The sequence below is a fragment of the Anguilla rostrata genome, chromosome 9 (genome assembly GCF_018555375.3).
Source record: "Anguilla rostrata isolate EN2019 chromosome 9, ASM1855537v3, whole genome shotgun sequence".
Lineage (NCBI taxonomy): Eukaryota > Metazoa > Chordata > Actinopteri > Anguilliformes > Anguillidae > Anguilla > Anguilla rostrata.
Genome location: NC_057941.1, coordinates 35,705,496 through 35,717,856, shown reverse-complemented (window position 1 = coordinate 35,717,856; position 12,361 = coordinate 35,705,496). Strand labels below are relative to the sequence as shown.

Genomic DNA, 12,361 nt, shown 5'->3' with positions numbered 1-12,361 from the left:
ACATGTGTACTGTGCTTGTTCTGTGCTTGTTTTGCGCTGTTAAGGCACTAAGAAGGTTTGATTGTTTTGAAGGTTATATTTAGCTCGTGATTAGAGTGCTGGCATTTGGAGATCAAGCCGTGGGTTCGGCGAAGGGTCAGAAAGAGCAAGATTAGTTTGTGATTGTTTTTCCGCAATCAGGCATGCTATTAAGCATAAATACCGAATTACCAGTAAACACATCCAAAGCTGTAAACATCATTTAAGGACGTTTACAGTGCATGCTAGATTTCTCAGTGGAAGGTTGCAAACAGCCCTTGGAATCAGAGAACCATTCATCTCTGGCTTGGCTACATCACCCTTACGCTGTCCACCCTCTCTCCGGAACAGTTGAAGGATCAACCAATCACATACCTCCGTTTTTCAGCATTCCAATCACTGTCTGTAGTCACATGATTGGAACCATTTTGAAGTGCAGCATCAACCGCAGTCTTGAGAGCAGGAAATTCAAACTAATGTGACAAACCGGCTTTTTTTTACTCCTAGGATTTTACTCCAGGATACAGAATAAATATTTTCTCTGGAGGTCCGTGGAGCTCAGATTCCATTCTCCCTCGGGGGGGGGGGGGGGGTTAAGCCAATCAAGATCAATTCTAATTTATTTTGCATAGTGCCTCTCCACAAAAGAGCTGTGGCAGCACTGCAATATAAGTGCATGGCAGAAAAAGCCGTACATGGCGCCAAGCCAAGCTGATCCAACATGGAGGACGAGTGAAAAGGGGAGGTTCATTGATATGCTGACCGTACAGGAAGTTAAGGCAAGCAAAGCCAGAGTGATGATATTGAGATCCGTGCGGAGTGCCAATGAAGAGATGATCTGATAAATGCTGCAGAACCATTACATTACAGGCATTTGGCACATACCACTCCTCCAGGGCAACTTACTGTACACAACTTGTACATGGGGGTGGCAGTGTAGTGTAATGGGTAGGGAGCTGGTCTTGTAACCTAAAGGTCACAGGCTCTTGCCAACTGGAAAACATCAAAACAGGGGGGTAAAAACCCCTACTGTCCTGTAAGTAAAATGGGGATTAAGGGAGTCTGAGGTATATAAACAACTTCAAGTTTGAATAGTCTTTTTTTTTTGCCTCTACTCAAGGTTTGACCATTGTGTTTTCTGTCAACGTAGCATGAAGCTTGCACTAGAAAGTGTCGGAATGGCCAAATAGAGCAAAATGCCTGGAAGTGTTCAATGCAAATCTTTTTAATTAAAATGAAAAAAAAAAAAACTTGCAGATTATATTCGCACTTGGTGAAAATATTCAAGTGGTTTTGATAGGTTGATCTCTTTGATCATTTTTGCTTTTCTCTAAGAAATCTGGTTTAGGCCGGCAAGTCAATCATACATAAAAATTACTGTGCTGTGCTCACACAAACACACACACACAACTGATGACACAGAATGATCTGTTTTGTAAGTAACAGTTTGAGCGCTGAGTGATACTGTTTAAAGACAGGCTGTTTGATGAACCTACAGTATCGGATTTACAATCTCTATAGAAGGCAGTCTCAGCCAATCATTATCCAGGACTGAAACAGCCCATTTTGTAATGTATATTTTATCATTATTCTAATGGGATTATAGTTGGATAAACAGTAGTCCACACTTTACTAAATTTCCATGGAGACAGTGTGACAAGTGTTTTCTATTCCTTGACTTGGGTGCAAATTCATTGCGCTTTATTTGTCAGTGCACCAACACAAACGATAATATATACCGCAGCCAATGAAATATACCTCAGAAAGAGAACTGCAGCTCTGAAATGACGTAAGAGGATATTGCTCCTGTTAAAGCAATAAGAGAGCATACCTATGTGTGCCTAAAACCGGATTTATACAAGACTTTCATAACACCCAAACAAAACTCCGTTGGCAAATGACCAATGTGCCTTAGATTACGCATCACAAAGGTCGCTAGAACTCACAGGTCTTTTACCTGCAGTGCCAGCGCCTGTAAGGTACTGAATAGATCAGTAGCACACCTGCCAGGCTAGCACTCAATTTAAACCCAAAATAGGCCATTACTGTAATAAAATAAAATAAAATCACTACGCTTTGCCGTCATACTAGGGTGTGTGATTTTCACATATACACACGCTCAACCACATGCACACACGCACACGCATGCACATGCGCACGCACACACACACACACAACCCGATGCCTGTCATTATGCTTTCATGAAGGAGAAGCAGGAATGACAAGCTGGTAAAAATGAACAGTAACTGATTAATGGAAAAACAAACTGCTATATTTCATACCAAAATGACATTTTTTCCTACAAATAAGATATTGGATATGAATTCCATTTTTTTTTTTTTTTTACATTTGTTTGATATTTGCTGAGACGAATTTTGCAATAGCCAAAAAATCTGGGCACACCTCATTAAGAGAAGTTCAGAATCATACCAGATGCCATCTTGCAAACCTAAGATTAACTTCATGGTGATACGCTTGAACATTAGTTTCATAAACTAGGCCACTGTAAACTAACGCCGTCACTCGAGTGATCTCCATTAAAACGTGAGGTTAGAGCACGACCCTGTGGCGTAAGTAGAGTATTGCCAATGAAAATCGTTCGTTGGGGAGCTGTTTATCTGACCATTCTCCGTTTCTCTTTAGTCTTTAGCAAGCTCTTCCAAAACAGCGGACCTGTCCATATACAGTAGCCATTCAATATGATTTCTCTAATAAATCAATAAATAAATATGAATTATATTTTACGTTAGGAAACGTTCGGGTATGTTTTGTTTTCGAGAATACAATAATCGGTCGGTCTATAGCAACTACATGGACCGGCTAATATCCCAATCTAAAAAAGTGAGTCGTCCAAGAGCTGCGATTCTGGGCAGATGCGACACGGATAAAAAGTAAACAGTCTGTTTTACCGCAGGTTTAGGAACATTTATCTAAAGTGAGTCTTTGAGCGTGTGTACAGGCTCATCTTTCTCACCATTTCCTGGCAATTTTTTTCATTAACAATAATAAGTAGGCTATTTCCAGGCTTCTTGCTAAATGTGTTTATTTTCGAAGAGACTTAATGGTTATGACGTAAAATGTAGGCAACGTTTCTCAATTCTTGCATAAATCACAAGAGTCTTAGTAGAAATCGTGGTATGGAAGAAAAATTGAGAAAAAAGTGAAGATTAGGGCTATATTCCTAGGCCTTACTCTGTCCGTGGCTGGCTGCCCGTGACAAGGTGCTTGGAGACAGAAGCGTGTTCATAATTCAGGAAAATCACTATTCTAAATGATAGAGCGATTGCAGTCGCTTTCAAAACAGATTCTAGTCTTCATACATACGCGTATAAATGAAATATTATTAGTAAAATTGCAGTTCTAGGATGGAAAATGACAGTGTTTGTTAGAAAGATGCACAGGAGAGAATTTAATTGCGGACAGCAAGAAATGTCGAAACGAGGCGTTTTTAGAAATAGCCGATTTCATTTTTCTTAAATCTTACTACATTTTTAATATCATTTTACGAATGAAATCAATGGTGCCGAAAACAAATTCACTCCAGGCTAACGCCTACCCCAGTTTGAGGGAATATTTAAATGGGCTTTTTTTCTTCTTGTACATGATTTATTTAAAAAAGCATTAACTTTTAATGTTTTTAATTGGCCCCATGAGGATACCGCAAGGGGTAAAAGAAACTTCCCTTAAGCTGGTGGAGGCGTCTGTCAATCAAGCTGCCGATATATATACAGCAGCAGACCTCGCGCTGTCATTTCAGAGACTGCAACAGCTCGAGGAGTGGAACTGAAACTCTTACTTGTTACCTACATCTGATCTGAATGTGCCGCAGTTGAACTCTACAGCCAAGACGCTTGAACTTTCACATAAAAAAAGGATTTCCAAAACTCGGTTTTATTCACAATTTTTTCCCCCCTGCAAGATGGATCAATCGCTACAGCAAAGCGTGAATATTAGCCAGACGAACAGCTCTATGGACAGGCACTCAGTCTTCGAAGGGGACAGTCAGGATTTATTTCATTCTCAGGAATTGAAATTACTGATACCGACCATTGTAGGGATCATTTGTGTGGTGGGCTTTACCGGGAACATGATGGTGGTGGCCGTCCTGGTCAGCAACGCCCTCAAGAGCAAACTGACCCTCATCAACGGCCTCATCCTCAACCTGGCGCTGGCCGACGGGCTGGTGCTGGCGTTCGCTGCCCCCTTCAAGGGCGCCGCGTACACCCGGGCTGGCTGGACCCTGGGCTGGTTTGTCTGCAAGACCTGCGACGGGTTCCTCAACTCCTGCATGGCGGCAAAGAGCTTCACCATCGCCGCCATGGCCAAGTCCTGCTACCGCTACGTCAGCAACCCCGGCAAGCAGGTGAACATCCGGCAGAAGGCCGTGCTCACCGCCCTGCTCTTCACCTGGCTGTCCGCCTGCCTGGTGTCCCTGCCGCACTGGATGTTCACCACCCTGCAGCGGGACGGGGAAGGGCATGGGGACGAGCTGGCGTGCGTCCAGGCTGTGCCCGACTTCGCCCGCGACGCCATGGCGGTGTACGTGAAGGCGTACCCGCTGGTGGCCTATTGCGGACCCCTCACCTTCGCCCTCCTCTGCTTCTGGCGAGCATACGGGCGGTGCCAGCGGCGGTCCAGCAAGACCCAGAACCTGCGCACCCAGATTCGGTCCCGCCAGCTGACCGTCATGCTCTTCAGCCTGACGGTCGCCACGGCGATCCTGTGGCTGCCGCAGTGGGTGTCTTGGGTGTGGGCGCGGCACGCGGAGGAGAACGGGGCCCCGCCCCCGCCGCCGCTCTTCGCCGTCTCTGCCGAGCTGCTCATGTTCTCCATCTCGCTGGTCAACCCGCTGCTGGTGCTGGCGCTCTCTGAGGAGTTCCGCGACGGCTACGCCGGGCTCTGGCGGCGCTTCACACTCCGGAAGACGCCGCCCCCCAAAAGCAAGATGGGCCCGCACACGCCCTCCGCGCCCCGGTCCCCCTGCCCCCGCCCCGAGCCCGCTGGACACCCACCTCCACACGCCGCCGACAGGGCGGAGCAGCCCAAACGGGACCGGGACCGGGACCAGGACCCCAAACCGCGGGCCGAGGACCCGGACAGCCCCACCAACAAGGACGGCATCGTCCTGCCGGACCTGGAGCAGTTCTGGCACGAGCGCGAGACGGGCTCCACGGCGCCGGAGAACGACCCGATTCCCTGGGAGCACCAGAACCAGGCTGAGGTAACCCAGGAGCGCTGAGCTGCCGTTTCACAACCCAGCGCACCTCCAACCCAACACCCCGCACCGCCAACCCAACACCCCGTATCTCCAACCCAACACCCCGCACCCCCAACCCAACACCCCGCACCGCCAACCCAACACCCCGTATCTCCAACCCAACACCCTGCACCGCCAACCCAACACCCCGCACCTCCAACCCAACACCCTGCACCGCCAACCCAACACCCCGCACCGCCAACCCAACACCCTGCACCGCCAACCCAACACCGCGTACCTCCAACCCAACACCCTCCAACCCAACACCCCGCACCGCCAACCCAACACCCCGCATCTCCAACCCAACACCCCGCACCCCCAACCCAACACCCCGCACCTCCAACCCAACACCCGGCACCGCCAACCCAACACCCCGTACCTCCAACCCAACACCCTCCAACCCAACAACCCGCACCCCCAACCCAACACCCCGCACCTCCAACACAACACCCCGCACCTCCAAGCCAACACCCCGCACCTCCAACCCAACACCCCGCACCTCCAACCCAACACCCCTCACCCCCAACCCAACACCCCGCACCTCCAACCCCACACCCCGCACCGCCAACCCAACACCCCGCACCTCCAACCCAACACCCTGCACCGCCAACACAACACCCCGCACCTCCAACACAACACCCCGCACCTCCAAGCCAACAGCCTGCACCGCGAACCCAACACCCCGCACCTCCAACCAAACACCCCGCACCTCCAACCCAACACCCTGCACCGCCAACCCAACACCCCGCACCTCCAACCCAACACCCTGCACCTCCAACACAACAGCCTGCACCGACCCAATTCACACAGTAACCGCAGCACTTCAGGTCAAACGGACTGCTGAAAGGATCTGACCGTGCACTTCGCAAGTGCAAACTGAACTCAGCTTGCTTCCTTTTTTTTGGTTACAGTAAATATTTACTTTTGGATTACTGCAAATTGAGAATTGGGAATTTGAAAATAGTCACATTTTTGCAATTCACAAGATTCGACATTCCATTGAAGTGGTCTCAAATATACTCCTGCAGCCCAAGAAATTGTTACAAGGAGGTCCCTCGCAAAAAGTATGTTTAAAAACAAACTGAAAAATATACCGATGAAATATCCACACCCAAGAGAACAACTGACAGACCTTGGTCACAGCATCCACATAAAGGGAATTTCACTGTAAATAGTGTGTGTCATTTGTACATGTTTGGGTTTTTTGCAAATCGTGCCTGTCAGGTGCTCAGTGTAAGGTCAGCAGCATGGATTTTTTCAGCCATTTTAATGAGGCAGATTTGTGCAGTAATTACCAGGACATATGTATTTTGTAATGTTTTGTAATAAAGTGAATGTTAAAACCTCTTTCATGGTTGATTCTTCTGTCTCTCTTTTCTTCAAATATACCAACTGTACCAGCGCGTGAAATTCACAATGCTTACAGTTTGGCTGTTGGCTCCAAATATAGTGGTATCATACTCCACATTTACATAAAAGTTCTATGAAATGTTCTAGAAAATTCTGTATTTATGATTTAACCAAATTAAGAGAACACTGAAAAACCATTTGTAATAGAATTAAGGGGCAAATTGTTCACCAGACAAATGGTGCTGTAACTCAGCTTGTCATAAGGAGGATTTCGAGTTGAATATCACAAGGAAAATGTGTCATTATGCAGCTCTTTGTGTAATACTTAGCTCAGTGAACCCCCCCCCCCGAAGTAAAAATCACACGCTAAGGAGATAAATGTAAAAACTGCTGCAGGGGGTTCCATCTCCCCAATACATTCTGTGAAGTCAGAAAAAGCAGAAAAAATTCATGTGCAAACTTACTTTAAAAAAGTGGGTTGCATTTATTCCATTAAACTTGTACAGAAACATAGCAACAAGTCAAAATTAAACCACTTTAGAAACATTTCAACATTCAAACCTTGTGATGTTATAGTTACAATGACGACTTTCTTTTTTTTGGATAATAATAATAAAAATAAAAATAAAAAAAGGTCGCCGGGGCCATCACAGCCTGCAGAGCCGACTCTTCCTCCAGAAAAGCCAAACGCGTTTACCGCGGTCCCCGCAAGCCGCTCGAAACCGTGGAGAAGCCGCTGGAGACCGCGGTCCCCGCAAGCCGCTCGAAACCGTGGAGAAGCCGCTGGAGACCGCGGTCCCCGCAAGCCGCTCGAAACCGTGGAGAAGCCGCTGGAGACCGCGGTCCCCGCAAGCCGCTCGAAACCGCGGGGAAGCCGCTGGAGACCGCGGTCCCCGCAAGCCGCTCGAAACCGCGGGGAAGCCGCTGGAGATCGCGGTCCCCGCAAGCCGCTCGAAACCGCGGGGAAGCCGCTGGAGATCGCGGTCCCCGCAAGCCGCTCGAAACCGCGGGGAAGCCGCTGGAGATCGCGGTCCCCGCAAGCCGCTCGAAACCGCGGGGAAGCCGCTGGAGATCGCGGTCCCCGCAAGCCGCTCGAAACCGCGGGGAAGCCGCTGGAGATCGCGGTCCCCGCAAGCCGCTCGAAACCGCGGGGAAGCCGCTGGAGATCGCGGTCCCCGCAAGCCGCTCGAAACCGCGGGGAAGCCGCTGGAGATCGCGGTCGCAAGCGCTCGAACGCGGAAGCTGAGCCGTCCCAAGCTCGGCGGGGAAGCCGCTGGAGATCGCGGTCCCCGCAAGACGCTCGAAACCGCGGGAAGCCTGGAGATCGAGGTCCCGCAAGCCGCTCGAAACCGCGGGGAAGCCGCTGGAGATCGCGGTCCCGCAAGCCGCTCGAAACGCGGGGAAGCCGCTGGAGATCGCGGTCCCCGCAAGCCGCTCGAAACGCGGGGAAGCGTGGAGATCGCGGTCCCCGCAAGCCGCTCGAAACCGCGGGGAAGCCGCTGGAGATCGCGGTCCCCGCAAGCCGCTCGAAACTGTGGGGAAGCCGCTGGAGATCGCGGTCCCCGCAAGCCGCTCGAAACCGTGGGGAAGCCGCTGGAGACCGTGAGCGAAGCCACTCGAGATCGCGGGAGAAGCCGCTGGAGATTGCGGTCCCCGGAAGCCGCTCAAGATCGCAGGCAAAGCCGCTCGAGATCGTGGGCAAAGCCGCTCGAAACCGCGCGTGCCTTTCGGGGGGGGGGGGGCATACTGTTGCGGCGGGACGCAAAAGATCCCTCGAGAGGCCGCCAAACTACACTCAGGTGCCGTTTCTATGCGTGACTATGTACAGGGACGCTCCGCGCTCCGTGGGATGCAGCAGGTAATACTGTGCGCAGGCTGGGGGCCTGCAGGATGGCGGGATCGTGGAGGGGGGCAGAGCGCGGAGGGGGCCAGGGAGGGGGAGGGGAGGGCTCATTTGGTGGAGCGGCGCGTGGGTTCGGACGCGGTGGGGGGGGGAGGGGGGCCCCGCCGGTCCAGGTCCTCGATGTAAGACATGATGAGCTTGCGCCGTTCGTCGGGAACGCAGTCCAGCACCAGGTAGCGCTTGTCGTTCTGCAGGACCTTCTCCACGTCCTTCAGGTGCTGGTCCGACTCCTGGATCAGCTTCCGGGACCTGCGGCAGGGAACAGGAAGTCAGGCGCGGCGTTACGAAGCGTACAGGAAGCTCACGCAAACACGGATTCCGAACGATCACGTCTCGCTCGACTGAAACAAGCTGCACAGGGATCCGTCACCCAGGGGTAAGAACTGAACACAGCTGCCCACAGAAGCAACAACACCTCGATTAATGCCGCTTTGACTACGGACCGGTTTAAACTAAGGTCTGATGCTACAGGATCACAGTGCACAAAATAATACTACAGTAATTTAGGTAATGGTTCCATTCAATACAAAAAATACTTTAAATTTTGAATATGACAAATAATCTCCAATCCTAATGCATATGCATCTCAGGTTCCACTGCACCACTCATGGGTAATTATTATTTATTTCTGTAATATATTCTCACACATAACCGATTGTTCTAAAAAAGCAATTTTTCTGTTTGGCTAACCAGACACAAGGGCTAACAACATAGAGCGACGGGGGGTACAAAACATTGGGCTTTACCATAGGGAAATGTAGGGGTAGGTCTCTATGGCCAATGACAAACCACATCTGCCCTAACAAACTCACGTTAGCTTAAACGCCCCCCCCCCACCAGTATGACTGAAACCCCACTGAACACACTCGCCTGTACGTGATGAACTTGGTCTCTTTCAGTAGTGTTCTGAAGTCTGCTTTGGCGGTGATGTACTTGTCCTTGATGTAGTCCTCAAACTCCCTCTGCTTCTTCTGCAACATTCAACAAACAGGAAGCCAACAGACATAACTCACAAGGCCGTACAGCGATCAAGACAAATCAGAAAATGTCAACACAATGTCAATCATCTAGTAAGGATCAGGGAGAGTAGGGTTTCTGATGGTTACTGATGAGAACCTACAACATGGTAGAAAAAAAACCTACGCACATCCCAGTCTTTCTGAAGATGCTGGAGTTACAGGGGAATTTGAATGTAAAAAGAAGGGAAAAATGGAAAAGGCAGCGTTTGGGGTTTTCCTTCTTTTGCCAGCCTATGAGAGAGACGCACCCGGTCGCTGCTGGAGAACTTGATGCAGCGTGGATCCTCCTTGATGAGCTTCTTCACCTCCTTCCAGGTAGTGGTCAGTGTAATCTGAGGAGGTCAAACACAAAGATGCCTGCTCACCACCGCGTCAGAACACTCCACACAAGCACAGAGGTTTAAGCGTAAAGCTGCAATTTACAAAAGGACAGAGACGCATTTCAAGTGTTAATATCACCAGGGGTCTTGTTTCAAATGTGCTTAAAGCCCTATTCGCACGGGACTAGTATTACCTGGGGACCTCATGTGATTTAGAAATGACCCCCCCCCCCACGTCTGTGTTTCGTGTGGTGCATTCGCACGGGATAAGCAAAGTCTGTATTTTACTCGAATTTACTGACATTATCCCCCCGGATATGATTGAAAATGTCAAGGCACTGCTCTGTGTAACAGTAAAATACGACCCCAAATCACCGAGATGCCCATTTGCATGGGACTAATATTATCACATGACCTCTGTGTTTGGCAAAATATGGTAGGTAATTTCCTGTGGAATTTTTACTTTACAAATTACGGACATGGCAGATTCGCACGCGATTAAGATCACAGAGGACCTCCGCACTTATTACAAGTTACTAGAGGTCCCCAGGCAATACTGGTCCCATGCGAATAGGGCTTAAGTCTGAGATTGTGTCTCACCAGAGAGGTGTTGTTTTAAGAGCAGGTCTCACCAGTGTGTTCAAATCTTATATCTCATCAGAGTTATCATCATCTCACAAGGGTGGGCTTATTTTAAGTGGTCACATTACCAGTCTCATTCTAAGCATGTTTACAGTAGCACTGATGGCTAAAAGCTAAGGTGGGTTCATTTTTTCTGCTTAATTTCATTTTCGTACATTTTGTATTCTGTACAATCCTTCAGGTATATGAGAACTTATTACAATTAATCACCATCATCATCATCATCACCACCACCATCATCATCATCATCACCATCGTCATCATCATCTTCACCATCACCACCATCATCATTACAATCATCACCATCGTCATCATCTTCACCAACACCATCATCATCATCACCACCATAATCATCACAATCACCACCATCACCATCATCATCATATCCAACATCACCATCACCATCACTACCACCATCATCATCATCACCATCACCACCACCATCATCACCATCACCATCACCACCATCACCATCATCACCATCACCATCTCCATCATCACCATCACCATCATCACCATATCCAACATCACCATCATCATCATCATCACCATCGTCATCATCATCTTCACCATCACCACCATCATCATTACAATCATCACCATCGTCATCATCTTCACCAACACCATCATCATCATCACCACCATAATCATCACAATCACCACCATCATCACCATCATCATCATATCCAACATCACCATCACCATCACTACCACCATCATCATCATCACCATCACCACCACCATCATCATCACCACCACCATCATCACCATATCCAACATCACCATCATCACCATCACCATCATCACCATCACCATCATCACCATCACCATCATCACCATATCCAACATCATCATCACCGTCATCATATCCAACATCATCATCATATCCAACATCGTCATCATTGTCATCATCATCACGGCGACTCTCTCACCAGCGTGGTCTCATCCAGCAGCTGGCGGAAATGCTCCTTCTTCTTCTTGGTGAGCGCCTCCACGTGCTCGTTGAAGAGCTTCTCCTTCTCGTCCCGCTCCAGCAGCGAGGACGACTCCCAGCGGTGGTCCTTCCGCAGGTTCCTCCGCGTGTCCGACCAGGTCGCGTCCGACGACCGTACCTGCCACACGCGAACGTGCACACACAAACGGACACACAAACATGGACACACGCCACATGCATGGCCGCACACACACACACACACACATGAACACACATCCATGCACAGACACGCACACCCACACAAATACAGAGGCTCAGTATGATGAACAATCATGGATACAACAGTCACACATCTCCCATCAAACTGCTAATATACCGCATTACTACAGTGAATACAGATTAGCAAGCTTAATGCAGAGGGACTGAATGCAGAGATTCAGGTGACCTTCAAATCTTACTCCAGCTTCCCTCAGTAATTTTTAAGTTGAAGTTATACTTAATTGACCCCAGGGGGCAATTTGTCCTCAGCATTTAACCCATCCAGTTCTGAGGCCAGGGCCTTGGCCAAGGGCAATGGCAGGAGCATACACAACCTGACACGCATGTCTTTTTAAATGCACTCAACACAGACCTGACGATGGCCAAGGAAAGGGGACTTGTATAAGAGAAACCGACATTAATCACGTTGTAAATAATGAAATGAAGTTGGTCCTCGAAAGAATTATCACCACAGCAGGACAGAGAACCTTGGTGCTGCTAATGGCCCACGACCTTTGACCCCCTGCAGCTAGGTAACCATGGCGATTAATGATTGGCAATTGGTCAAGCACAGAAAACTATGCCTGGGAATCGTAGTTATTAAAGCAGTCAGAAATGTCAGCAGTTGATTTTTTATTGATGAGAAGCAAATGATAGACA

The 12,361-nt window shown here is 49.1% G+C and overlaps 2 protein-coding genes across 2 annotated transcripts in view; one reads left to right on the top strand and one right to left on the bottom strand.

Moving 5' to 3' along the window:
- The first annotated feature begins 2,950 nt into the window (after positions 1-2,950).
- LOC135263687 (G-protein coupled receptor 151-like) lies at positions 2,951-6,622 on the top strand. The gene has a single exon (XM_064352001.1). It carries the CDS (start codon positions 3,938-3,940, stop codon positions 5,255-5,257), a length of 1,320 nt encoding a protein of 439 aa, XP_064208071.1. The 5' UTR covers positions 2,951-3,937; the 3' UTR covers positions 5,258-6,622.
- Positions 6,623-8,318: 1,696 nt separating this feature from the next.
- The window catches only part of tcerg1b (transcription elongation regulator 1b (CA150)), a 30,634-nt gene continuing 26,591 nt past the window's right edge, over positions 8,319-12,361 (bottom strand). The window contains exons 17-20 of the mRNA XM_064351996.1: positions 11,442-11,621; positions 9,796-9,879; positions 9,399-9,499; positions 8,319-8,777 (exon numbers count right to left, since the gene is read on the bottom strand). Of these exons, the coding sequence (XP_064208066.1) occupies positions 8,576-8,777; positions 9,399-9,499; positions 9,796-9,879; positions 11,442-11,621 (567 nt within the window). The 3' untranslated portion in view covers positions 8,319-8,575. The remainder of the gene's footprint in view (positions 8,778-9,398; positions 9,500-9,795; positions 9,880-11,441; positions 11,622-12,361) is intronic.

What these genes read in the sequence shown, in the direction of transcription:
- LOC135263687 (XM_064352001.1), top strand. Translation starts at nt 3,938, where the DNA reads ATGGATCAATCGCTACAGCAAAGCGTGAATATTAGCCAGACGAACAGC.